The following is a 24060-nucleotide window of genomic DNA, read 5'->3' as shown; positions in this document are numbered from 1 at the left end:
TTTCAGCTCCGCATGATGCATGATCCAATTATTTTTTGATTTTTTCAGATTCGAAAATGTAAAGTTTGTAATAGTTTGGTGTTGAAAACAATGGCTCTTGCTCCTTGTGTGGAAGGCGATACTCGTTTATTGGTGCGATGCTTCCCACCATCATTATCCCCAAGTGACAAAGAAGATTTCTTGCGTCACTTTGGGGCCACAGATGTGACATGCATGCCTAAACAATCTAAATTGGTAAGCAGACAATATTTTGTGAATAGTAACTACCATACCACTTATATACCACTAGGCTAGGACCACAGTAACAGTGCGGTATGAGTATTGTGTGACTCTGGGTCTGGTTATTAAGCTTGGCTGAGTAATTTGAATTTGGAATTCAAGTGTGCCATTCACACTGAAGACTTTTTGCTGAAGAGTTTAATCACGAGTACATGCACCAGCCGGTGTAGTGTATAATTTGCTACTAGTATGTGGTGTAATAGCAGGCTTCCCAAGGATGCCTTCACTTTGCTATTCAGCAGACTCAGTCACAGTTTACATGAACGGATCACACGGATATCGCTTATGATATACGTCGGAGAATCGTAGCATCTACATGATCGTGTGACGACAAGAGATCTTGGTACAAGTACCCGAAACGATGTGCATTTCGACCCCTGATTTAGAAGTTCTATGTGATCCGTGGTCTATGCATCTTGCAATCGCGAGCACTACCTTGACCTGTAGGCCCCAATTGCGGTCCAGACGAGCGATACCATAGTATGCGAGCGGGTATAAATCGGCTCTGCCCCAAGGGGTACTGTAGCGAGCCACATCGTTCAGCGTTACAGTGGCCGGTACAGTCTCCCTGTGAGATGCTACGACTACCTGGCATGCATGTGTCGTTAGGCGAAGACTTGGAATTTCTGTCAAGCTCTCTGAGGGGTAGAGGGTTTTGCAATGGTTCGGGACAGCTGTGTGTAAAGTCTAGTCTAATTAACTCTGCCTTTGGCAGAAAAAAAGATCCAATATGGGTCAGGCCAGACTCCACGCCCCTGTAGACTATGCAATTTAAAAGTTAAGATAAGTCCACTTATGCAGCAGATCATTTATTGGCTAACATTGTACTAGCAGGGAAGAATTTAATTTAGCGTAAAGGGGGCTATCTATTGAAACCAATCCGTACCCGTTGTGGTGGTATTTTCCAGGCTCCAGATTGGACGGGCCCCATAGCGAGTTCTTTGGTTCGGTGCCATTCGATTCCGTTCATCTGATGAATGGTTGGGTCACCAGTGACATGACAGTGACATTTGATCACCTCTGCTGCTCTCCTGTATCCTTATTTGGTGGCAAATGACCCTGGGTATGCGCTGGGAATATGTATCCTTTAAATCACCTCTTGATGGATGTGCATGACTTGTGCATGGTGTGTGCGTGTGTGTGTGTGTGTGTGACTTGTGCATGGTGTGTGTGTGTGTGTGTGTGTGTGTGTGTGTGTGTGCGTGTGTGCGTGTGTATGGGTGAAGATTTCACGGGGAAGTGTTTGTGGCTGTGTGTTTACTATCTCTTAATTTGCTAAACCCTATATATAGGATTTTGGTCATATTTTTCAACTCAAAATGGGTGTGGCATGAGCATAGGGAAACGTATGTGATCAATTCTTCCGTGTTAGGTCTTAGTCGATATGGAGAGTTGAATAAGATATTTTTCTTAAATACTAACATCTAAGGCTCATCTCCTTGCGCAATATTTCTAAGGCCTGTGCCCTATTTTTTGAACCCTATATATAGGATTTGAGATTTTACTGGACCTTGTTTTATCCTTAAAATTGGTAGTTTCACGACGGCATGTGCGATATGTCGTCATGAAACCACCCCGTGCCACACCTGTAATGTTCTTTTGCACATTCACTGCTTCAGTCCTTCCCATGACACCAGCTGAACAATGCTCAAAATTCCAATCCTTGCTCAAAATGGGTATTCATGATGTCCTATGAATCTAAAAAGTAAACATGCATGCCTCAAACATATTTACAGCTTCTAATAAAACCATTATGCTCTTATCATGGGTCATGAATGACTCATGATGACCAATAACAACGGCATAAAGGTCACGCATTTTCAAATCCTATATATAGGACTTTTGCCCAGCAAATTAAGAGATACATGCAAGGCTTCACCTTGTACAATTGCCCACCATATTGCTCTCTTTACCTCGCAGTGGACTTATTTCCAGGTCCCGATACACACTGTGGCCTTTTCTGATCCTATCTTTGGTTTCCCTATGGTGAATTAGGTGGACTTGGGATTTTAGGAAAGTTTCTTCCAGAAAATGTACTGTAGCCCCCAGTGACCCAGTGTCAAGTCTTCATTTTGTGTGACAAGCAAGAATCAAACTACGATACCCATTTTCGAAGAGGCTCATAACTCACCGGTATGGTGGCTACCTGCTTCGCCTCACTGCCTCGAATTTGGAACTATATGATCATTTTGTAGGTGTACTACCGTACTGGCAATATATATGGTCGCAGTGAGGCCATGAAGCGTTACATTGGCACATGTTTACCGCACGCAGGGCGTTTCATGCAAAATCGCACAGGAGCCGTTACACAGGTTTCTATATTGCCGCAGTCCTTTTTTTGCTATTGCCGCATCACTTTTTTGCTATTGCCGCATCATTTTTTTGCTATTGCCGCATCATTTTTTGCAAACTGCAATGAAAAGATCGCCGCACCCCGCCGGACGCTCGTTACGAACGCAACGAAAATTTGTCGCACTAGCCTGGTCGCGCGTTACGCCGCACCCCCTGCGTTACGCGTTACGCGGCAACATATATTGCCAGTACGGTACTTAGAAAACCATCGGGCAAAGTTGGGTTGGCAGTATCACGAATTTTTCACCACCTGTTCCGTATACAGTGCAAAATAGGCCACATTCAAAGGCTTATAGCTTTTCTTTGGAGCAGGATATGACCCTCCGGTGTTTTGTACATAGATGGTTTTTACTGCCCATTGTGACACCTACTTGGTGCGAATGAGATACGAAAATGAACGAGCTACAGCTTGTTCAAGTCAGCAACGGGCATTTATTGAGCAATCCATATTTGATATATCAAAGGTACATTTCCCGTTAATGTCTTTCCCTCAAACCAGTGAATACATGTATAGGCATTTCGCTTATTTTTGTATTATTGGTACAAGGATTTAGCTTGCAGGAGAGTGTAGCCTGTGAAAGCCTAATGTCTTTGCCTTGGGGATTCTAGGTTTGGGACCAGCTTGTGTGTACAAGATCTACTCACAGTCCCTCTAGTTTCCCTTTTTGACAGTTTTCGTGACTTGCGTTGAGGACACTGGTCACATTGTTGTATGTTCCTGTACAGAGATACTGCGCATTTGCATCATTTCCATCTTCATTGGATGCTCATAAGGTATAGTGGCCGTATTCGGCAGTAATGGCATCTTAGTTTGGTTGACTTCCCCCCCCCCCCCTCTCTCTCTCTCTCTCTCTCTCTCTCTCTCTCTTTCTCAGCACAGTTTTGAAGCAGGGAGTCAAACAAGAGTTGTACGACTCCCTGTTTTGAAGGTTTGGGCATTACCTAGGCTGATATAATGTCCTGGTATCAGAAAGTATTCTTTCTAGACCAAAGAGTGGTATACTGTAAAACATGTAATTTTTGGTGTAACTTTAATTTCGGTGATTTTGGTAGAGAAACCAGGCACCTAAATTTAAATTACACCTAAAAGGCACTAGAGTATGCACTGTATGTGAAGGAAACGCTGGTCACCTAATTCTAAATTACACCTGAAACCTGGCAGGTCCCTGCCACCGAAATTTTAATGCACCTAAAATTACATGTTTTACAGTATTTGATAAAATTTACGATACTTCTCCAGACGTTTCGTTGTTCTGAACAACATCGTCAGTGGATAAAGAAAGAATACTTTTTGATATTACAATGAGAGTGGATAATCAACGGCTTGTCCACCAACTCTATAATGTCCTCGGTCGATGCTGATGTGCATGGTGGATCACGGACCACTCTCCCATTTAGCGCCGGTCAGGAATGGGGCAGATACAAGCAACCCCTTTCGAGGCGTAGTGCCCTCTACTCATGGTATAGGTATGTGCCAGATTCACTTCAGACACATCACTAGTTTCTTACTTAGTTCTCCTTTATTTCCAGTGGGACAAGTGTATGTTCATCTGACCTTTGCTTCTGTATATGCAGGCACTCGTTCGTCTACATCAACTCAAGATCATCGAAAACCGACTTGTGGTTGTGTATGCTCGGCCTGAGCATGTCGCGGAAGAGGAACGAGTTCGGTGAGTGAAACCTTACGCTATCCGCGCGTACCAAATATGATGGAATTAGGTGAAGGCAATCATGCATAGTCGAATTCACAGTCGACAGATTCACGATTTTTTCATGCTATATGCGTGCTGTATCATTGTTATTGTTATTAGTCCTGCCTAGAGATCAATGTGTACATGTACTTTGTGCATTCCATTACGCACGAACGGCTAAAAGTCCAATCGACATTAGACGAAAGAGGACATGGTTTAAGAATAAGCCTACATGAAAGCATCCACTTTAAATATGTGTCCAACTCTGCAAAAGCAAGTACCATAATTATGGTCAAAAATTGAAATTCTAAAATTATGATGGCATTCATGATTGTGATGGCATGTGTGCCTGAGTAAGTTCTCTCTTACAGTAACGGGCCAATGACACAGCATACTACTAGTATGTGATTGTATTTGTATTGTCATGCTTTTGTAGGCTCTTGTCTTATTTCCCTTTCTCTGTTTGCCTTTTGTCCTGGCACCCAGTAAGGAAAACGATAGTTCTGAAGATGATGAAGATGAGCCGGAAGCTAAGGGCACAGGGCCGCCCAAGATGACTGTTCCCTGCAATACGGCACAACCGGATCGTATTCAGCCAGTGTGTGGTGCTTTTGTCCCATCATCTTTGGGTTCTTCAGCATCGTAAGTCTATCCATTCAATAAGTTTATGTTTTTAAAAGCCACTCTGCGTGCTGTGAAACGTGCCGGATGCTTGGTGCTTTCCAGAAAATGATGAAGGTTACTTCAACTTTTGCGGATTGTGCAACCCGACCGTCTGTGTCAGGTGTTGTATCTGACCACTATTTCTCTAATTTTTGCAGTGAGCTGTAGTGAAGTCTTTTCATCATTCTGCCATCCTTTCCATGTTGTGCACCATTGCTTGCTAATGGTATTCATTCCCTCTGCTTTTTTTTTTCCTTCGTGTGAAACCATTTCGGATTAGGTCTTGCCTACCCTCGTCGCATGTGTCTTATCGTTACCCACCGGTGTCTGCCAGTATCATCACCAACGTTGCCCACACTCTCGCATGCGTGCCTCAGTTCTACACTCAGGTAGGTCTGAACGTACCGGCGTTACACGTACATGTAACTGTTGCCACAGCACTGCTCGCCCTCCGCTAGTTCCATGCTTCGCTTTTTTCTCTGTGGCTGCGAAACCCATTTCCCAATGCATGCATTTAACTGCATGGTACATTAAGTCCAGATTCTTGTGTTTTCTTGCATTTGAGGATAAACAATCAGTACATTTCTTTTGTAGTATCAAGTTTTTGAAGAGCGTCCTGTTGTGTCTCGTGTTCGTTCTTTTGTTCAGGTGCTTCATTTGATGAACAAGATGAACTTACCGCCACCATTTGGCCCAGTAACACCTACACCTCCAGTGGTTAGTCACTATCGTGTTTGAGTTCATACCATACAGGGAAAGGGTGTAACGGGGACAGTCCCAAACTGGTCGTTAGCCCGGTTTGTTCCAAGAACTTATCATCGCCTTGTTCAGTGTTGAACGCTGCACCGAGCGAACTTTTGAAGGAGTTGAAAATGAAAAGTCTGAAGAAAAAATTGACTGGAAGTAAGGGCCGCTAGATTTTCTCAGTCCCCGTGAATTCAGTATAAATAATAAATTTCACGGTTCGCGTGAGACTCGGCTGGAAGCCGAGTTTTCCGCATCCGCCGTGGGAACGCCACCACCCTCTAGGATCAAAGGCGCAGATGCAGCGCCTAAACGGTGGGAGGTGAGTAGATCAGACCCACCACCAAGTGGTCAAAGACCGAAGTCCCATTAGCTGCATCCAAGTACATGTATACATAAAGCAGAGTGTGCAACTCTTTAAATCATTGTGAATCATAGATAACCCGCCATGCTGTAGGTTCAGTGCCAACTCACTGTACCACCAAGGTGATAACGGGAAAATTGCATGCATTTTCACCCTTTGTATGACAAGGAGCAATGTACAACAGAAATTACTTTGGTGATGCGGTAAGATGACCGTGTAAGCCGGTATGAGCTGAGATGCAGCAAAGGTGAGTCACTATGACATAAACAAAAACCTTTGCCGTGGGTTCGTTCTTCCGGAGTTGCACACTCTGGTACACTTTGGTGCTCTTGGTACAACTTCTATTATAATGGTTTGTGGCATTGCAGGTGTTACCTGTACGTGTACTAGGATGAACTAGTGACCACATCTCAACTAGTTACGTTACTTGTTTTAGTCAACTCGTCAATCACACCAGCCAACACGGTTCAATCCAGCAAAGGGATAGTCAATACATGCAATAAGAATAAATACAAGGAATTCCGGAAAGGGTTCTGGATAATAAATAATCAGGACAATCGGGAGTAATATGGTGGCGGAGTTTGAAAATTTTCTTTGAATTGCTATGGTTTTAGGAGCGAATTAGGCCAAACACACTGTCACATTCGAAGCCGGAGCTCCGAAGTGTAATTCGGTGATCCAGGACCAGTACCGAAGTTACCGAAATTTAAATTACACCGAAATAAAGGTGTTATACAGTAGTACATCATGCGTAGGATACGGTGTTACTATGCCATACTGGTGTAGCGGGCCGCAGTCTCTCTCGGAGGCAAATGCACACGGGTCTCAGTGAACACACTGTAACTGGCAATTGAAATGTAACTATAACTGACAATGAAATTAACTGGCAATGAAATTAACTGGCTACTTAATTAACTGACTGGCAACTACATTAACTGACTGGCAACAAAAGAATCGTGAGCAGCAGCTTTAATGCACAGGCAAACTCCGTACACTAATGTACGGGGATACGCTAACGTACGGGGATATAGTAACGTACCGGAATATGCTAACATACGGGGATACAGTAACGTACGGCAATATGCTATACGCTGAACACTATACGCTACACGCTGTGAAGTCACCAGCGTGCCAACGCTACACCTCCCCTCTCAAATACAATCACGTCCTCGTGATTCGAATACTAGGTGATAGCCGGACACCAACAACTGGCTACTATTTAGAAGAAACTGGTGGCATGCATGGTCGCGTCGGAATAAACTCGACGATTGGAGATAGGCAGAATGGATGTCTTGCATATACAGGTATGAGGTATGTATTCGTGAACATTATAGTAGATCGCGAATTACTGGGAGAGCGTCAACCGGAGTATGGCAAATAATATCGGAAATGATAACGTTTGGAATAGACAGAAGAATGAACTGATAAACAAATCATAAAGTAGAAGCACACCAGGTTCACACGATCTCACGGGGTCAAAAGGGTAAAGAAACGTCGTCCAAATAGGACCTGAAAAACCACAGCACTCTTGCTGCACAACGCTGGCACAACCCGCCAGGAACATCGCAGTTCAAAAACCGAACTGAATACACTATAAGGGGCATTGTCACACACATTGTCCCACGTTAGCTGGGTAGACCGTGGCTCACCATGATCGGACGCCTACCAAACTAAACTGGATTCACACACTCGCATAAAGGAAGACTGAAGAGAATAGGAAGACTGAAGGAAGACAGGAAAGAAAATGCCATATCGGGAATTAGCTTACGTTGGAAATGGAGATGAATCGGTAGAGACGTTGTCTGTCATTATTTCTGGCTATCAATGGATGTGGCGGGCAGGCGTAGGAGGAGCGGCGGCTGGTGCATCCGGTTGGGTTGGATGTGGCGGGCAGGCGTCGGAGGAGCGGCGGCTGGCGCATCCGGTTGGGTTGGATGTGGCGGGCAGGCGTCGGAGGAGCGGCGGCTGGCGCATCCGGTTGGGTCATGCATTCGGTGAAATGGGCATTCTGTGAACTGGGTATTCAGTGAGTTGTCGTTCGGCGAGCTGTCGGTCGGTGAACTGTCGCTTGGTGAACTGTCGTTCGGTGATAGTATTATTGACAACACCTCATAGCATGAAAAGAAAATCAGCCAGTACGGGAGATGTGGATATGTCGGGACACCGGCCATGCTGGTCGTACGGAACGAGAAAACCATTTACCGCTGCTACCAATTTTGTAGCACCATTGCTACCAATGTAAAACAGGTGGGGTCGAATCTGACAAAGTTGACTTCAACCACCGCTGCCACCAGCTGCCACCAATTATGTATACATACATTTCAGTAGCCTATGCCTCAGGTTACCGTACATCATCCCGCGGCGTCCCAGATTAGGGAAGTCGGTGACAAACTGCCCGTTTATCACAAATGTTGGTAGCAGACGTTTGCCGACGTTGGGCCAACAGCGCCGTAACACGCGGTTGAGGACATTCATTTTTGGGTGGAGCTCTGACAACGCCGCCTTTTCTTTGGGTGTAACTGTCTCCAACTCTTGCAGAAAGGGTACCGAGTCTTCCATGAACGATTCGAAAACCACTCTTTGCGACAAGCTGCAGATGGCGACTTTGAGTTCAGCCAACTCACCTTTATAGTTGAAATGGAGGTCCTTCTTGATCATCTCCATCTCACATTTATATTTGAAATGGAGGTCCTTCTTCATCATCTCCATCTCCTTGACTTTGAACATCTCCATCTCCTTGACCTTGAACATCTCCATCTGCCGCTTGAACACGAACAGTGGAAATTTCGTTTCGGGAACGCCTATTTCGTGAGCGTCCTCTAACAAAGAGTTGAGGGTGACGCTGGGACTGGTAGCACAGCGCCGGGCCGGAATCAGAAGTTCCGACATCGACCTACGAATCCAAGGAAAGCCTCGTACCAGAGTGAAGAACGCCATTCTTTCTGCTCAAATATTTTTAGGGCTCCCTGGAGCTGATGAGCTTTTTGAGGATGTCCTAAAAATTGGCCGCCATTCTCGGGCTCTCTCTCTCTCGATCTCCTCGGCCTTGCGCCAGGATCCGTCAATATGTACAATCACTACAATGTAGCTAAAACAAGTATCACGTGAGACCTAAGTCACTGGTAGACTGCATGGTACTACCCAGCGCTAGGGCTAGGGAATGCCAAGTATGTGGAGAGTGCGTACAGAAAGAACGCAGTGCAGGTAGGTCTAGTATGCTTCTAGCATATCAGCAGATTACTGAAAGCGTATCAATGACAGAGACGAAACATACATTACAACAAGAGTCATGCAACTATCAGACATAGTTCAGTGGGACTACCACAGTCATTAGTACTCATTACTATTCACTTTAGTTTACTGTACTGGTAGAATATGACCTCCTATGGCTGTGATGAAGAGAGAATTCTACCATGCACGGCTTTGTATAGTATTCAACTATATATTGTGTGCTGTGTGCTGTGTTTCATGATGCCCGTGTAGCATGGTGGTGATATCCGTGCACCAGCAGCGGACATTGCTGTCATGTCATCCGCATCATCTTCTGAGAGCGGCTCGGAGCTAGAGGATGACCAGAATGATGTTGTTCGCCACTTTTTGGGTGGCCAGGCGAAACCGTGAGTACATGATTATTAGCCGGCTGTCTCTGTTCTCTTCTGCCTTTGTGATTATACTGTGTAATTTTGACTTTGTTCTGGATGATCTGTTGTTGGCTTTATTTTCAACAAAGAAAAGTGTTGAAGGCTTGGCTGTGTGGGCATTTGTAAGAAGGTCTAGTGAATGGTGTGTACATGTAAATGCTGTTGTTTTACTCTCCAGCATTGCTGTGCGAAAGCCCAGACCCGTGAAGAGACGCCGCTTTGTTGCCTCAACAGACACGTCTGCAGGACTGCGAAGGACATCAGAGCAACCTGTAGATGCTGAATCCGTGTTTGACTCCACATCTCAGGTATTTATTTTCTCACACCTCTTTCAACCCACTTTAACTTACCAGTGCCATTTTAGCTGTATTTACCTGTGTAGTTTGCCTGCCTACATAGTGCACTGTAAGCAGCCTACTACTGTAGTACAATGTAGTAGTTTTCATGAGGAGATTGAAGTAAGGAATCTAACGAGTGTGAGCTCCTACTCAATACATGTACACCGTACTTTGAAGTACTGGATAAGCGAGATTGCACTGTGCGTGTGCTATCCAACTGTGTTTTGTGCGGTGTCATGTTAGGGGAAGAAGCAAGTCGACTTGTCCTCACTTATCCAATCAGCTGTAAGAGCTGGACAGGCTGCCCTTGAATCAAGTTCACGCCCGGAGCAAGAAACAAATGGAGATGCTGAAACTGCTGAAACTGCGGCGCCAGAAAAAGAAGAACCTGATGCGGGAGCGGCGGCAGCAGGCTTTGGTACGTTCGCTCCTGCACCTCAGATAACAGTGGAGGACCATGGTGACGACAGTGATGACCTCATGACAGCACTGCTGAATACGGTTAGCCGCCAAGAGCTTCAACAGGGGCGGCTGTCGCAGAGCGGTAAGATGTGTTACTACACGTACACTGTATGGTATGTATAGAAGCCTTGCTTGATGGTCGCGAGATCGGGACTCTGCCAACCGGGTTATGGTTGTAGTCAGGAGCACTGTGCATCCTCGCCTTGTAACATGCTGTCAAAGTCGAAAACGTACACTGTAGTAACGATATCATATACTAAACTGCACCGTAGTGTTTCCTTTCATTCAAACCTACTTGCATAATCTGGGTATGATGAATATCAAGTGCTCTACAGTCTCTTGGAGTACAGGACTGAACTACTAAGTTGGCAACATGCACACCAGTGCTAGTGAGTAGTGGCAGGAAGACAGAGAATGCACGATTTACCCGCTTTTGGGCTCTTCACCATTCACATCTGGTCCAGCCGGAATGCGCATCATTCATCTTGGCGTCTGTGTGCTTTCGGGATCTGTAGAATGCTGTCTGTCAACTCGCATCCTCTGTGTAGTGCGCACTGGTGCCACCAGGTCTGACTGTAGCTCGGTATTACAATGGTAATTCCTGTATATTTCGTTTGTGATGTCAATAGATATGAATGACGCCAATGTGTTCAAATCGTACTCGCCTGGGGAGCCATCATGTCGCCTATATGTTAAAAATCTTGGCAAGCAAGTGACAGAGGAGGTAAGGGGAAATAGCTGACCTGCTTACAGGTAGTGTTGTGTGTTTACCGTCTCTCTACTGGCCTGCGTGCAATGCTTTCCAGGTGAACTTCTCCTGTACCTTCCATTTCTTGTTTCTACTTGTCTGCTGTACATGCAAGAGAGTGCTCTGAGCAATGATGTGCGTGAAGCCGTGAACAGCGAGTGAGTGCGGCCCTGAGCAGTGAGAGAGTGCCCTGAGCAGTGAGAGAATGCCCTGAGCTGTGAGAGAGTGCCCTGAGGAGTGAGAGAATGCCCTGAGCTGTGAGAGAGTGCGGCCCTGAGCAGTGAGAGAGTGCCCTGAGCAGTGAGGGAGTGCAGCCCTGAGCAGTGATAGAGTGCCCTGAGCAGTGAGAGAGAGCGTGCCCTGCGCAGTGAGAGAGTGTGGCCCTGAGCAGTGAGAGAGTGTGGCCCTGAGCAGTGACAGAGTGCGGCCCTGAGCAGTGAGAGAGTGCGGCCCTGCGCAGTGAGAGAGTGCGGCCCTGAGCAGCGAGAGTGTGCCCTGAGCAGTGAGAGAGTGCCTCTTAGCAGTGAGAGAGTGCGGCTCTGAGCAGTGAGGGAGTGCGGCCCTGAGCTGTGAGAAAGTGCCTTGAACAGTGAGAGAGTGCGATCCTGAGCGGTGAGAGAGTGCGGCCCTGCACAGTGAGAGAGTGCGGCCCTGAGCAGTGAGAGAGTGCCCTGAGCAGTGAGAGAGTGCCCTGAGCAGTGAGAGAATGCGGCCCTGAGCAGTGAGAGTGTGCCCTGAGCAGTGAGAGAGTGCCCCTTAGCAGTGAGAGAGTGCAGCCCTCAGCAGTGAGAGAGTGCCCTGAGCAGTGAGGGAGTGCGGCCCTGAGCTGTGAGAAAGTGCCTTGAACAGTGAGAGAGTGCGACCCTGAGCTGTGAGAGTGCGGCCCTGAGCAGTGAGAGAGTGCGGCCCTGAGCAGTGAGAGAGTGCGGCCCTGAGCAGTGAGAGAGTACCCTGAGCAGTGAGAGAGTGCCCTGAGCTGTGAGAGAGTACGGCCCTGAGCTGTGAGAGAGTGCGGCCCTGAGCAGTGAGAGAGTGCCGTGAGCAGTGAGAGAGTGCCGTGAGCAGTGAGAGAGTGCCGTGAGCAGTGAGAGAGTGCCCTGAGCAATGAGAGACTGCCGTGAGCTGGGACGTGTCTGATATTCTATTAATCTGTGTGCTTTGCAGGATCTCCGGTTTATCTTCGGTCGCTTTGTAGACAGGGAATCATCCGAGCATATGGAAAGGTACGGACCTCCATTACAATGCCTGCGAAGAATATCATGAGCCTGAAGTTAACAAAACACTGTGGAGCAGTTTGACAAGTATAATAGTCCAGTATCCTCTCATCTTACAGTAGGTGAACAACTCCTTGCTCTCTTGGATCTGGTTGGAACGGCCGCATAGCGCTCGCTGTGTGCTGTGCGATATTGTTCTCAGGCCTCGGTTCTTGTATGTACTGTTGAACATGTGTGATTGTTTTTTTGCCATGGTGAGTTATTGTTTGTTAACTAACTTGTCATTGTTGATATTGATCGTTGTGAATTCAGATTCAACATCCGTTTGATGCAGGAAGGCAGAATGAAAGGCCAAGCCTTCATTACACTTGCCGATGAGGAAATAGCAGAAAAGGCCCGGAAAGAAACAAATGGATTTGTTCTGCAGTCGAAGCCTCTAGTTGTTGTATCCTCCTTCAAAGACCCAATAATGGAGTTACACTTGTGCTTGTGTGTATGTGTGTGTGTGTGTGTGTGTGTGTGTGTGTGTGTGTGTGTGTGTGTGTGTGTACATGTATGTGTGTGTGTGTGTGTGTTTGTGTGTACAAGTAGTAGTGTGAGTGTGTGTGTGTGTTTGTGTGTGTACATGTGTGTGTGTGTGTGTGTGTGTGTGTGTGTGTGTGTGTGTGTGTGTGTGTGCGCGTGTGTGTTCATAGAGGATCCTGAGTAACTCTTGGTGGCCTTGGGCATCATCCGTATTGTGGGGTTTGCATCACTATCATTGAATTTTAACCTTTCTCTTAGCGGATGATCTCAGTGATCAAAAGCAGTGACCTACCCGTTTCCGTCCCATGAATATGCAGAGAGCTTGCTTGCAATACGCAGTAGATCTATTTTCTTACTGTTCGAGAATCTGCAAAGCCTAAAGATATGAGTTTTGAAAGTTTGTTGAATGCCGTGTTCTGCAATCAAGCTTTTCATGCACTTGTTTTAGTCTAAGTTGAGCATCGGATGAGAAACCTGTATGACCAACAGTAACTGTTGACAAGTTCTTTCATTTTTAGTGGTACATGCACGTGTCATGTGGGCAGCAGTTTTAGATGGTTGTACTCATGGCCAGGTTTCATGCAGTGTAACTTAGTGTCGTGTACTTGTGCGATGTACACATAAGTCTGTGATGTCTTCTTCCACCACTATGCTTCTTTGGTGGCGGCACTGGACCAGTTCCATGTGTCTCGAGTAACTGCAGCTTTGTTTCCTTAACTCTACGTATTTCAGCAATTTGCTCGGTCAGCGCGTGCGAAGAGCTAGCAAAAGGCAACTGTCCAGCGGTCGATCACAGTGCGCAGTACTGTATGTGATCCGTCAGTTCTATACAGACAACCACAGTGATGCTACTTGTGGCTCTAAAGGGCCAAGTCAGCAAGTCAGCGTGCACGTTATCTTCCAATGCGCGTGTACAACTGTGACCAGTGCGAGCACACACCATGGTACAGCTCAGCATCATCATGGTACAGCTCAGCATCATCATGAAGTGCAGGTGACGAATGAAGATTGTACTATGCCATGATCAGCATGGACTGAATGTGCGTCACAGCTTCTCCGGTGCACCTCAATCTATACTTAAGCACCACGCCGGAGTGGAACTTCCTCTTCTGGACAGAGAATGAGATGGAAACAAAGCAATTCTACTGGACCAGTTCGCTTCAGTTGACTGGGTCAGCCTTAGCACAGGGGAATGCTGCCTGTGCCCTAGCGGTGCACCACAACTTCAAGAATACAATCACATGTACAAGTACATGTATCCGTACATGTACATACATGTACTTCATAAGTATGTGGAAGACCTTGCGAACGGTGGAAGATACCACCTTGGCGCAGACCTTGTCTCGACTATTGAGTGGACTGTACTTCTACACTACTAGTACTACTACTACTTGCCCTGTATTATCTCTGGGTTGTGTATTGCTCTACACCTCTCATTCCTATCTTTCACATCGGCACACAAATCTGATACCAGTCCAGTTTTTGTGGTGATTTTTACAACAGAAAATATGTATAATGTATGTGCAGCTAGGAAATTCTTCTGCCAAAAACATGAAAAAATCAGCTGTACAGGTTTTTAAAAAAAGATCGTTATTCTAACTTTGTACATTTTTTAAGAACTGCACGTTGGCTTTTTACTTTGATACTACATGTACAGTCATGTAGTGCATTCATTATCTGACAAATCATAATTCATTCCATGTGAAAAACATAAAATCACACAAATCAATGAGAAATTCGAATAACACAAAACGTGTGAAGCACCTGTTCAAATACTAATGAGTAATGTTACATGCCTGATGTCTGATGTCACGGAGTACGGCTAAAACTAGGATAAAATGCGGGAATGCATAAATTCAGGATGAGAGGAGTTACTGAGTTACTGTGGAGCTTATGCTTGCGCATCAACAGCACGGACTTTCAGTTTGTTATCCAGCAAGTTGTGCAGTGCAATGACAGAGCGCACCAGTGAGCCGAGGTACAGCACTAACATCTGGTCGTTCGTTTTGACTGTGAGTGCCTTTGCCAGGTCGTCTACGCTGAGGTTCGGTAACAGATTAAAGATGTCTTGCAGGTTGTTGAGAATAGCAAAATTGACTGGACGCTCACTGGTGACGACTCTTGTTAGGTAGACGCGTATCGTATCCAACGATTTCTGGAGACCCTTCAGTGCCAGCAACTGTGATGAGATCACATGAGACAGATTGCCTACGGATGTGTCTTTGATATCTCGCAGTAGGTGCTCCACACCAACCTCCTCGGCTTCTTCAGCACCCATCTCACTTGCAACATGAGTGAAAGTCATGTTTACTGGAGATCCATCATCATGGACTTCCTCGACAGCAACATACGCATCAGTTGGTAGGCCGACACCTGTAGGCTGCGCTTCTATGATCACCAAAGCCGAGTTGTTCGTGTAGCAGTACTTGTTGATCAACTGATTAATGTCAATATCGTTGACTCTGAGCTTAGGTCCAGTGTGATACCATCCAACAATTTTCTCCTTTGCAGTCACCTTTTTGAACATGCGATACATATTCTCCAGGTAGTCATGGTCTAGAAACCAAATGGAAGGATCCTTGGCATCCTCCTCAAACGGAACAGCAAAAGAATTCGACACATCTAAAATTCCATTGCCACGATAGGCACCGAGCAGCACACCAACAGTACGCTTATTTCCGCCTAAGCGGTGATAGTGATCTACAACACTAAGCAACACGATGGGGTGAACGACAACTCGGTCGATGGTTTGTGAGCTCGCCATTTCTCGTTCTTGGAGAGGAAATTTCAAAAGAGAAAGCTTGACGATTCATATTTCCCGAAATATTTTTTGGCAACTTTTGCGGTACGGTGTTTTCGGTACGCGGTGGCCGGTGGCGGTGGGCGCTTGTTTTCTTGCAGCGTGCAAGTGCAACAGGCAAGTCCGCGCCGCAGCGCGCCCGCGCGCGGCGTACCGCGCAGAGACCGGTCGCGACATCGTTCGTCGAACGTTCTTTCCACGTGTCTGCTCAGAATCTGCTCAGTTACTATCCTGTGCACACGCAATGTGTTGACTGTTCAGGCATGCCGCCCGACAACGATCCACGAACGTTCTTTTCCGCGTTCGTCAGCACATTCCATAGAAAACTGTTCAAAAAGCAAAACTCACACCAGCAACGGGCACATTTTCGTCTGTGTAGCAGAGTTCTGGTTCGTTTTTTCAGGTCTCTCTCTGTACGAACAATGGAGTATTCTGCCCTTTCTCAACCGTGCCAGGAGTCTAGGTTCGATTTGGACGAACTTCTAAAAGAGTTCAGCACAGCAGTGCCTGATCTCCCAGCGTTTGATCTTCCGTTCCCGTTTGAATCCCAGGTAGCACCACCACCCGCTGCTACTTCGAACTTTTGGGATTCAGCAAGCGATCTTCTTGCGCTCGAGAACAAAAGGTCCCCTTCAACCTCCGGAGTAGAGTGTACCTCCTCCGTAGGGAGTTGTTCTCCTCCTTCGGAATGCAGGTGGACGGAAACCCCATCGCATTCACCTTATCCTGCTACAACTACGAGCTCGGTTATCGCGGAGCGCAAAAGACCTCGGAGAGGCACTGCTACTAACAAAGCTGCTTTGTCAGCCCGTGAGAACCGCCAGAAGAAGAAGAGTTACGTGGACAGCCTGGAATATCAACTAACGGAGAAAGAAGCTGCCAACCAGAGGCTGACGGCAGTCGTTGAGCCCATGCAGAAGAAGATATCAAGTCTGGAGAAAGAGGTTGAGTATCTGAAAAGTGTCCTCTGCAATGACAGCGGCATTGCGACGGTATTGAAAAGTATTCCTGTAACTCAAGTACGATTTTCGGTACCCGCAGACTTGGCTGAATCAGGTAGCCGTAGTAAACCGACATCCTCGGCATCGGGTGGAATATGCCTCCATATAGCAGGAGGCACAGCCAGTGCCGTCATGTGCTCATCATGTGCCCAACAAACGGAGCAGTAGTGATTCTGCTGGATATAAATGCTTGTCAATGGATACCGACATCGTTCTTGAATTTTTTTTATTTTTTTTATCCCATATGAACACAAAATATCAGTTTTATAGGTTCTTTCCCAGTTTGTATTTTGCTTGTTGCTTGTCTTGTCCTTGCAGAGCAGGTAGTTGTGACCTTTCAGCCAGAGATGGAAACGGCAAAGATGCTCAATGCTAGTCACCGTGTTCGTCATCTAGTTGTTTAGCTGGTAAGGCAATTTCCTCCACTGGTTGGAGAGTTGGCTGGCCGCTAGCGTCTGCTGTTGTGTCTCATGGTTTTTGTGCAACGTGTTCTGTTCTCTTACTGAAGCGCCATTTGGCTGCCTTTTGCACTGATCCGTGGATCTATGGGCCGTATTGGTCGATGGCGGGTTTCATCTCTCCTCTCACGTTCTCAGTGACTCCTGGTACGTATGCGAATAACTGCCGTTGAGTGTGATATGTGTATTTTGCTGTGAATATAGTACTTGATCTGGTATTTTTTGTTTGTTCCACCATTCATCTCTATGCACATGTCATATTTCTTACTGGTAGCATGTCGTGAACTACCATTAAATTCACTCTAGTTTTTGGTTGGTTGGGGTTCCAGCATAAGCAAGGGGATAGGGCTGGTGGTGTATTAGAATATTTGTCTTTAGGCTAGCATTCGTGTACTAGTGAATCTTCTTCGCCAGGGTATCGTAGCTTTTGCCCAAGACGGCGTTTCACTTGTGTTCTATTTCTTGATAGGAATGGCATCCGGTCATCCAGAGAGTCGCTGTCCAAGTCTTGTCGTCAGGGAGAGTATGCACATTACACAAGATGAAACACCACCATGAATACACTGGGCTTTAATTACGTCGACACGTTCACTCATTCACATACTCACTCACACACGAGTCGAACACTGTAACGGACACCATTTCTAGTAAAGAGGTCCACGCTATAGTCCTAGGTTTCAGTACTGTGTGTCGCATAGGAGAGTGTTCAATGGTGGGGAGATTCCCGAATCATAGATTGGTGTGTTGTATTGGACTGGGAGTGATGGTGTTCATGATTGGTTGACTTTGGGTTGCGGTTGAGAAGTTTGTGATTGTGGCAAGAGAGATTCCCAGGGTGTACTGTATGGGCTTGGTGGGATTTGCTCACTTCTAAGTTGGTTGCCCATCAGGGATGTGTTTGTGTGTTTTGGGTCTGTGTGTTTCATAGAATGTCTTTCAATTGCAATTGTAACGAGGCTTGGTGTTCCGGTAGAATAGGTGCGCTGGGCAATGTTGTTGGGAATCTTTTTTTCAGGTCCATGGCTAGTTGTTCTGACCTTGTAGTCGATGTGTGCCTGGTCTTGTGCTAGAGTTCTGAAGTTTGATGCAAATATTAATTGTATCGATGTAAGCTTGTATACATTTGCCCGTCTACTCACACACTGCATCTTCTGAGGAAGAACTTGGACCTCAGGCATGACCAACTTGGGAGACTGTGGACCCTCTGCACCGTTAAAAGGGTGATAGTTTTGTTACAGAGCCAACAATTCGCACTTCATCAGCTTCTTGTGAGCTATGGGCGCTTTTATATAAGAGTATGATTTGTTGGGTTGACCTCATGGGGGCCTTGTTCTTAGAGGTGCATCTCCACTGTAGTGCTCTGGTTCTTCTCAACACCTGAATAACGGGGAGTTGTACGTTACATTGCATTTTGCAGGCACATAGGCCTTGCTTGTCTGGCTTACATTGTCACCGTTGCCTGATAGATTTGCACGAGGGCTTGTGGCGCAGGTACATCAGTATTGTGGTGTGTCGTCAGTGCAAATGCGGGGTTCGTGTGCTGGTAGTTTCCAGACATTTTGACTTTATGGTTTCGTGGACAGCAGTATGCTCGTGATAAATGATTGTGTTTGAAATGTCGTGATGACTGTAGGCTTATTATTGATCATTAGGAAGTAAGTTGCATGCTTAGGAGCCGGGGGCTTGTTCTTGTTTTCTTGACCGTGTACATAAAGAACATGAGCCCTGGGCGATAAAGCTCTGGTGTCTGGGACAGGGTGAGCTGAATAAGCCTACCACATCATGTAAACGTTGGCTGTAACATGACTAGATCACAGACCACTGAGGGCTGGCCATCACCCTGGGGTTGGATACATGTACTTGGTCTGCGTCAGCGATATTGTCGCTGATCTTTCAGCTCCAGTACGCCCGGACTTAATAATGTTTCCCTCTGCCCGCTGGCTTGTAGTCGTGCCCCCAATAATGTCGTGTCCCAGACGTCAGACTGGGTCGTTCCTTGTCTTTGAGCAATCTGGTTGCGTTCTTAGAAAATAGTCCTACTGGATTGCATCCACGCACTATTACATACCCATGTAGCTACAAGTTTCGCTAAATGTCCACTAACACCACCAGTTACTTGACAATCAGTTTACGCAAGAACATTGCACTGCACTGACCACGATACTGACGTTCTACAACTTACTGGCTATCAGCTCTAGCCCGTCTTGGATGCGCACTCCAACGGCCTTCCGCCTTACAGTAGGCGCGCGACCAAGAACGTTGTTTCCAAGGGGTTAGCCTGGGACGTTTTTATTTTTTCAGCAATCTGACTGCGTTCTTACAGCATGTTCTTAGAAACAGTGTGTATTGGATCATAATATTCTACAAGCTGCCAGAAAACTAACACCGCCGTTCTTAGCTTTTAGGCTGTGGCGTTCTTAGTATTTCAGGCTGGACGTTCTTGCGCTCCACGTTCTTCAGGGCGCGACTACTGTACTTGGAAGGTTCTAAGTTATAGCGCAAGAGTACTAAAAAGGTTTTTTAGTACTCTCGGTTGCAGCGATAAAATAGGAGGGGAAAGTGCGCGCAACCAAGACCAGCTGAAAAGTCTCAATGTTGGCGGATGTAAATGGGTTTAATCAAGAGTACATAACAGGGGGGGGGGGGTATGTACTCTTGGTTTACTCAATTGTCTATGACGATACTGGCAAGACCATTGGACAATACGGTCAAACCACAATTCAAGGATGCATACCATAGCAACATACATGTACCACACATAATTATGTGATTCAAATATCGGAGGGAAGCTACATGTAAGCGAACATGAACCATGTAGCCGAACACCTCAGTTAATGTACTTCGACTATGACAATTTAGATGGACAATAGGGCTTGAAAGTGCTATGTCACAGCATAGCAACAATTTCAAAAATTCAAAAACTAGATCCACTTGGATCCAGTTTTTGTATGGATCCAAGCACATTTCAAGCGGTCTTACCCACAGCATGGTGATGTAGCCAGTGAAACTGACTGATTTGGCTACTGGGGGCGGGGTTACAACTGGTGGCGAAATAAAAGTCACACCTGCATGCGACATGAGTGGGTTGCTATGCACCCACATACTTAGGCAATAGCAAAGTCACACCTTAGTGGATCCAAAAATAGAAATCTGATGTCAACTTACTACTCCCTGGCCGTTTTGACGTCATCACTTTCAAGCCCTATAAGCAGCAGTTTCACACGACTATCATTTCGCCGATATGGACAGCTCATCAGGTGTGCATGGATAGACTCGGATGGAGTGCCACGGGTTAATTATTTAAAAAGGACCAAGGAAGTTCTGCTATAATAGAGAGGTTACCGTTAAAGGGGAAGTATACCCTAAAATCAAATTTTCACCAGTTGTAGTCTTCGGGGTGCTGAGTCGAATGGTCTTGGTCCGAGGAAGCTGAGACGCTCCCTTCCTACTTGAATCCCAATCGAACTCGCGCACTTCCACCGAAACTGGGTGACTGCGCCCTACTAGATGGGGATTTGTATGCAAAATGTCACTAAAAGCGCCATTTCGTTCTTATAAAAGCACGGATGACCGCGATTGGCCCATATGTTGTAGTCTTTTGGACGCTGAGTCAACTGGTTTTGGTCCGAAAAGGCTGCGATGCAGCGTTCCTCCTTTATTCCCAATCGAACATGGTTGAACAAGCGGTCACGTGCTCCTGCGTACACCAGTCAGCTGGTCACCGTGCCTGCAGGGTACAACTTACTAGCCTGTTTGACCTTTTTTGGGTGCAGTCCTGTCACTCGAGTTGAACTCGAGTTGAACCTTGGTGTGAAAGTTGTCGCCTGCTGGCGCGGTGACCAGGTGATTTGGGCACCCAGGAGCACGTGACCGCTTGTTCAACCATGTTCGATTGGGAATATAGGAGGAACGCTGCATCGCAGCCTTTTCGGACCAAAACCAGTCGACTCAGCGTCCAAAAGACTACAACATATGGGCCAATCGCGGTCATCCGTGCTTTTATAAGAACGAAATGGCGCTTTTAGTGACATTTTGCATACAAATCCCCATCTAGTAGGGCGCAGTCACCCAGTTTCGGTGGAAGTGCGCGAGTTCGATTGGGATTCAAGTAGGAAGGGAGCGTCGCAGCTTCCTCGGACCAAGACCATTCGACTCAGCACCCAGAAGACTACAACTGGTGAAAATTTGATTTTAGGGTATACTTCCCCTTTAAGTTTCACGTAAAATTCTTATGTCCGTGAACTTTTACGTCAAAAAACTCGCGTAAAATTTGGCGTGTTTTACGTGAGTTGACTGTCCGGCACGTAAGTTCATGACGTGGGTTTTTGGAAGTTGCGCTTGGTTATCCCGATCGAATTTGTGTGAGTTTCCGGAGTTTTATCGAGTTTGTTGGAAGATTTGATATTTGTGCGAACTGAACCCGAATCCTGCCAGGCAAAATTTTACAAAAACGTGTAACTTAACCTCTCTAATGTCCACTAACACCACCAGTTATTTGGCTCCTGTGATAACATTGCACGGCACTGACGTTTTACATCTATAAACTGGCTATCAGCTCTAGTGTGTCTTGGATATGCACTCCAACAGCCTTCCACCTTGGAAGGTTCTAAGTAAAGTTAGTTCTGGTGATAACATAGGGGAGGGGAGTCTCAGCTGTGACGGACGTTGGCACCTTCCCCTCCTATGTTATCAATAGGTTATAACCTTCAAAGTTGGAAGGCTGTTGGAGCGGGCATCCAAGATGTGCTAGAGCTGATACTGATACTATGTGATATAGCCAGTTGTAGAATGTCAGTAACGTCGGTCAGTGTCGTGCAATGATTATGTTGTTGCATGAGCTGATTGTCAAGTAGAACTTGTGGGTGTTAGTGGACATTATAGCATTAACTTGTAGTACCTTGGTCCTTTTCTTTACTATTAACATGTACATGTAGGTAAATATCTTATTACGTTTCGGAAAAGCTGCCTAAACAAGTTTTTTCTTAAACTGCACGGTTACAACGACTTTCCTAACTGTAGTGTTGGTGTTCTTAGTAGGCTCCACATTCTTCCACGGGGTGCGACTACTGTACCGTGGTGCGACTACTGTACCGTGGTGACACACATTTAAAGGTAATTGAGTTACCACTTGTAATTGAGTTACCAGTGTGGAATTTGGAAATTGCACATTAAATCCTGTAAAGATGGTATCTTTGTGGCGTCAGTGTGTTGTGGGTTCACTTATAGGCTATTCATACTACGTTTCAATACGCGTCACGTTTTGGAATACGACGTACTGGCAGACGTCGTTTTACAGTTTGTAAGGTATCAGAACCTTACTGCAAAGGTCACATTTAGCATGTTCTTGTGTTGAGCTCGCATCCGCTTGAAGGAAAATTGAGTACGGATTGATGCAAGTCGTGCAATGTGTGTACAAGGTATGTGTCGTATGACCTACAGACAGGACACCACCACAACACCACCACAAACAGAGGAGGTGGTGGGGCGCTCTCACCGTACTTTACGGAACTCATAGAGCTATACGTGCCAATGGGCTCGCTTGATTAGACATGTCAATTCCAGAATCCACTAGAATGCATACACCGTTCAATAACTAGGAATTGTACACTTTCCTGACACCTGGGCGTCAAGGGCCGTGCGAGTTCAGGCACCAAATATGCACGTAGTCGAATTTTACCGAACACAACTGTACAATACTACAAAGGATCGTATAACAGTTACGTGATCTCGTTTCACAGTTTCATGGAGTTTTAAAACACCAGGAGCACAGACAAATAGATAATTCCATTTGGATTCTACTCCATGGCCCTTATTCACATATCCACTGGAATCAGTTGGCTTCAAATTCCACAGAGCCATTGGTTGGTGTAAGTATACAGCTACACACTACAGTACAGTCATGTCAACCCTCAAAAGTACATACAGTCGTCCCTCTCTAATCCGGCACCTTTTGCAACGGCATTTTCTGCTGGATAAACAAGGGTGCTGGATTATCAAACCCGGCCCACATGTTATCATAAAAACGTAGGGATTTTCTGTGTCAAACCAAGTACTTTGTGGAATGCATGTCCATAACATACACTTGGGAATATCTTACGCACTGGCATAGGATATTCCCAAGTGTATGTTACAATGGTCCCTGACAGTATGCGATGTACAACTCCTGGATTAGAAAATCGAATTATGTACAGTTTGAGTGATTTGTTGCAGAAAATCGCTGCTGGAGGCGGAATTCAAGTGCCGGATTAAAGTGTAGAAGATGAACTGAAAAAATCCGTTTTGCCAGAAAATGTGCTGGTTCGCAAGGGTGCTGGATAAACAAGTGCCGGATTAGAGAGGGACGACTGTACACTCAAACGCCTCTTATCCGGACGCCTCAGATACGGGCACGTCTCTCTACCGGCCACCCTCAGCTTGAGTTCCTATGGCAAAAATGCTTCGAATTTGGGGGGTTGAACTTTTTTTCCGAATGCAGAAGTGCTTATTTGTCACTGCCAACCTGTGTAATCCATACATTTTTATCCATGGATTATTTTTGTAACCTGAACATGTGCAATATGCACCAAAAAAACTTCTTCAAAAATGATAATGATACATGGTAGATGAGTTATTCTGAGATACGGGCAAATCTGAGATACGGGCAGTGCCCGGTCCCAAGGTGCCCGGATAAGAGGCGTCCAAGTGTACTACAATTGCAGTAGTAACTTTCCAGAGTCTGTGTAACTCATACATACCCACTATGTCACGACGATTGCATCGTTTTGCTTGCGATGTAATGCA

At 46.0% G+C, this 24060-nt stretch overlaps 2 protein-coding genes and 1 long non-coding RNA gene across 3 annotated transcripts; 2 read left to right on the top strand and 1 right to left on the bottom strand.

Moving 5' to 3' along the window:
* Positions 1-35: 35 nt before the first annotated feature.
* On the top strand, positions 36-14399 carry LOC135806248 (RNA-binding region-containing protein 3-like). Its single transcript, XM_065320409.1, has 13 exons — positions 36-234; positions 3358-3405; positions 4207-4301; positions 4809-4964; positions 5266-5374; positions 5634-5702; positions 9577-9710; positions 9913-10042; positions 10316-10616; positions 11164-11258; positions 12447-12505; positions 12809-12941; positions 13754-14399. Exons 1-13 carry the CDS (start codon positions 91-93, stop codon positions 13784-13786), a joined length of 1506 nt encoding a protein of 501 aa, XP_065176481.1. The 5' UTR covers positions 36-90; the 3' UTR covers positions 13787-14399.
* A 90-nt stretch (positions 14400-14489) lies between these two features.
* Positions 14490-15834, bottom strand: LOC135806255 (26S proteasome non-ATPase regulatory subunit 7-like). The gene has a single exon (XM_065320417.1). The coding sequence runs from the start codon at positions 15783-15785 to the stop codon at positions 14913-14915; it is 873 nt and encodes a 290-aa protein (XP_065176489.1). The 5' UTR covers positions 15786-15834; the 3' UTR covers positions 14490-14912.
* A 1158-nt stretch (positions 15835-16992) lies between these two features.
* On the top strand, positions 16993-19663 carry LOC135806257 (uncharacterized). The gene is made up of 3 exons (XR_010551215.1): positions 16993-17229; positions 17331-17427; positions 17750-19663. It is a non-coding gene; the product is annotated as an uncharacterized LOC135806257 (long non-coding RNA).
* Positions 19664-24060: the final 4397 nt, after the last annotated feature.

Source organism: Sycon ciliatum, chromosome 1 (assembly GCF_964019385.1).
Source record: "Sycon ciliatum chromosome 1, ocSycCili1.1, whole genome shotgun sequence".
NCBI classification, from domain to species: domain Eukaryota; kingdom Metazoa; phylum Porifera; class Calcarea; order Leucosolenida; family Sycettidae; genus Sycon; species Sycon ciliatum.
This window is presented reverse-complemented; position numbering and strand designations above follow the sequence as displayed.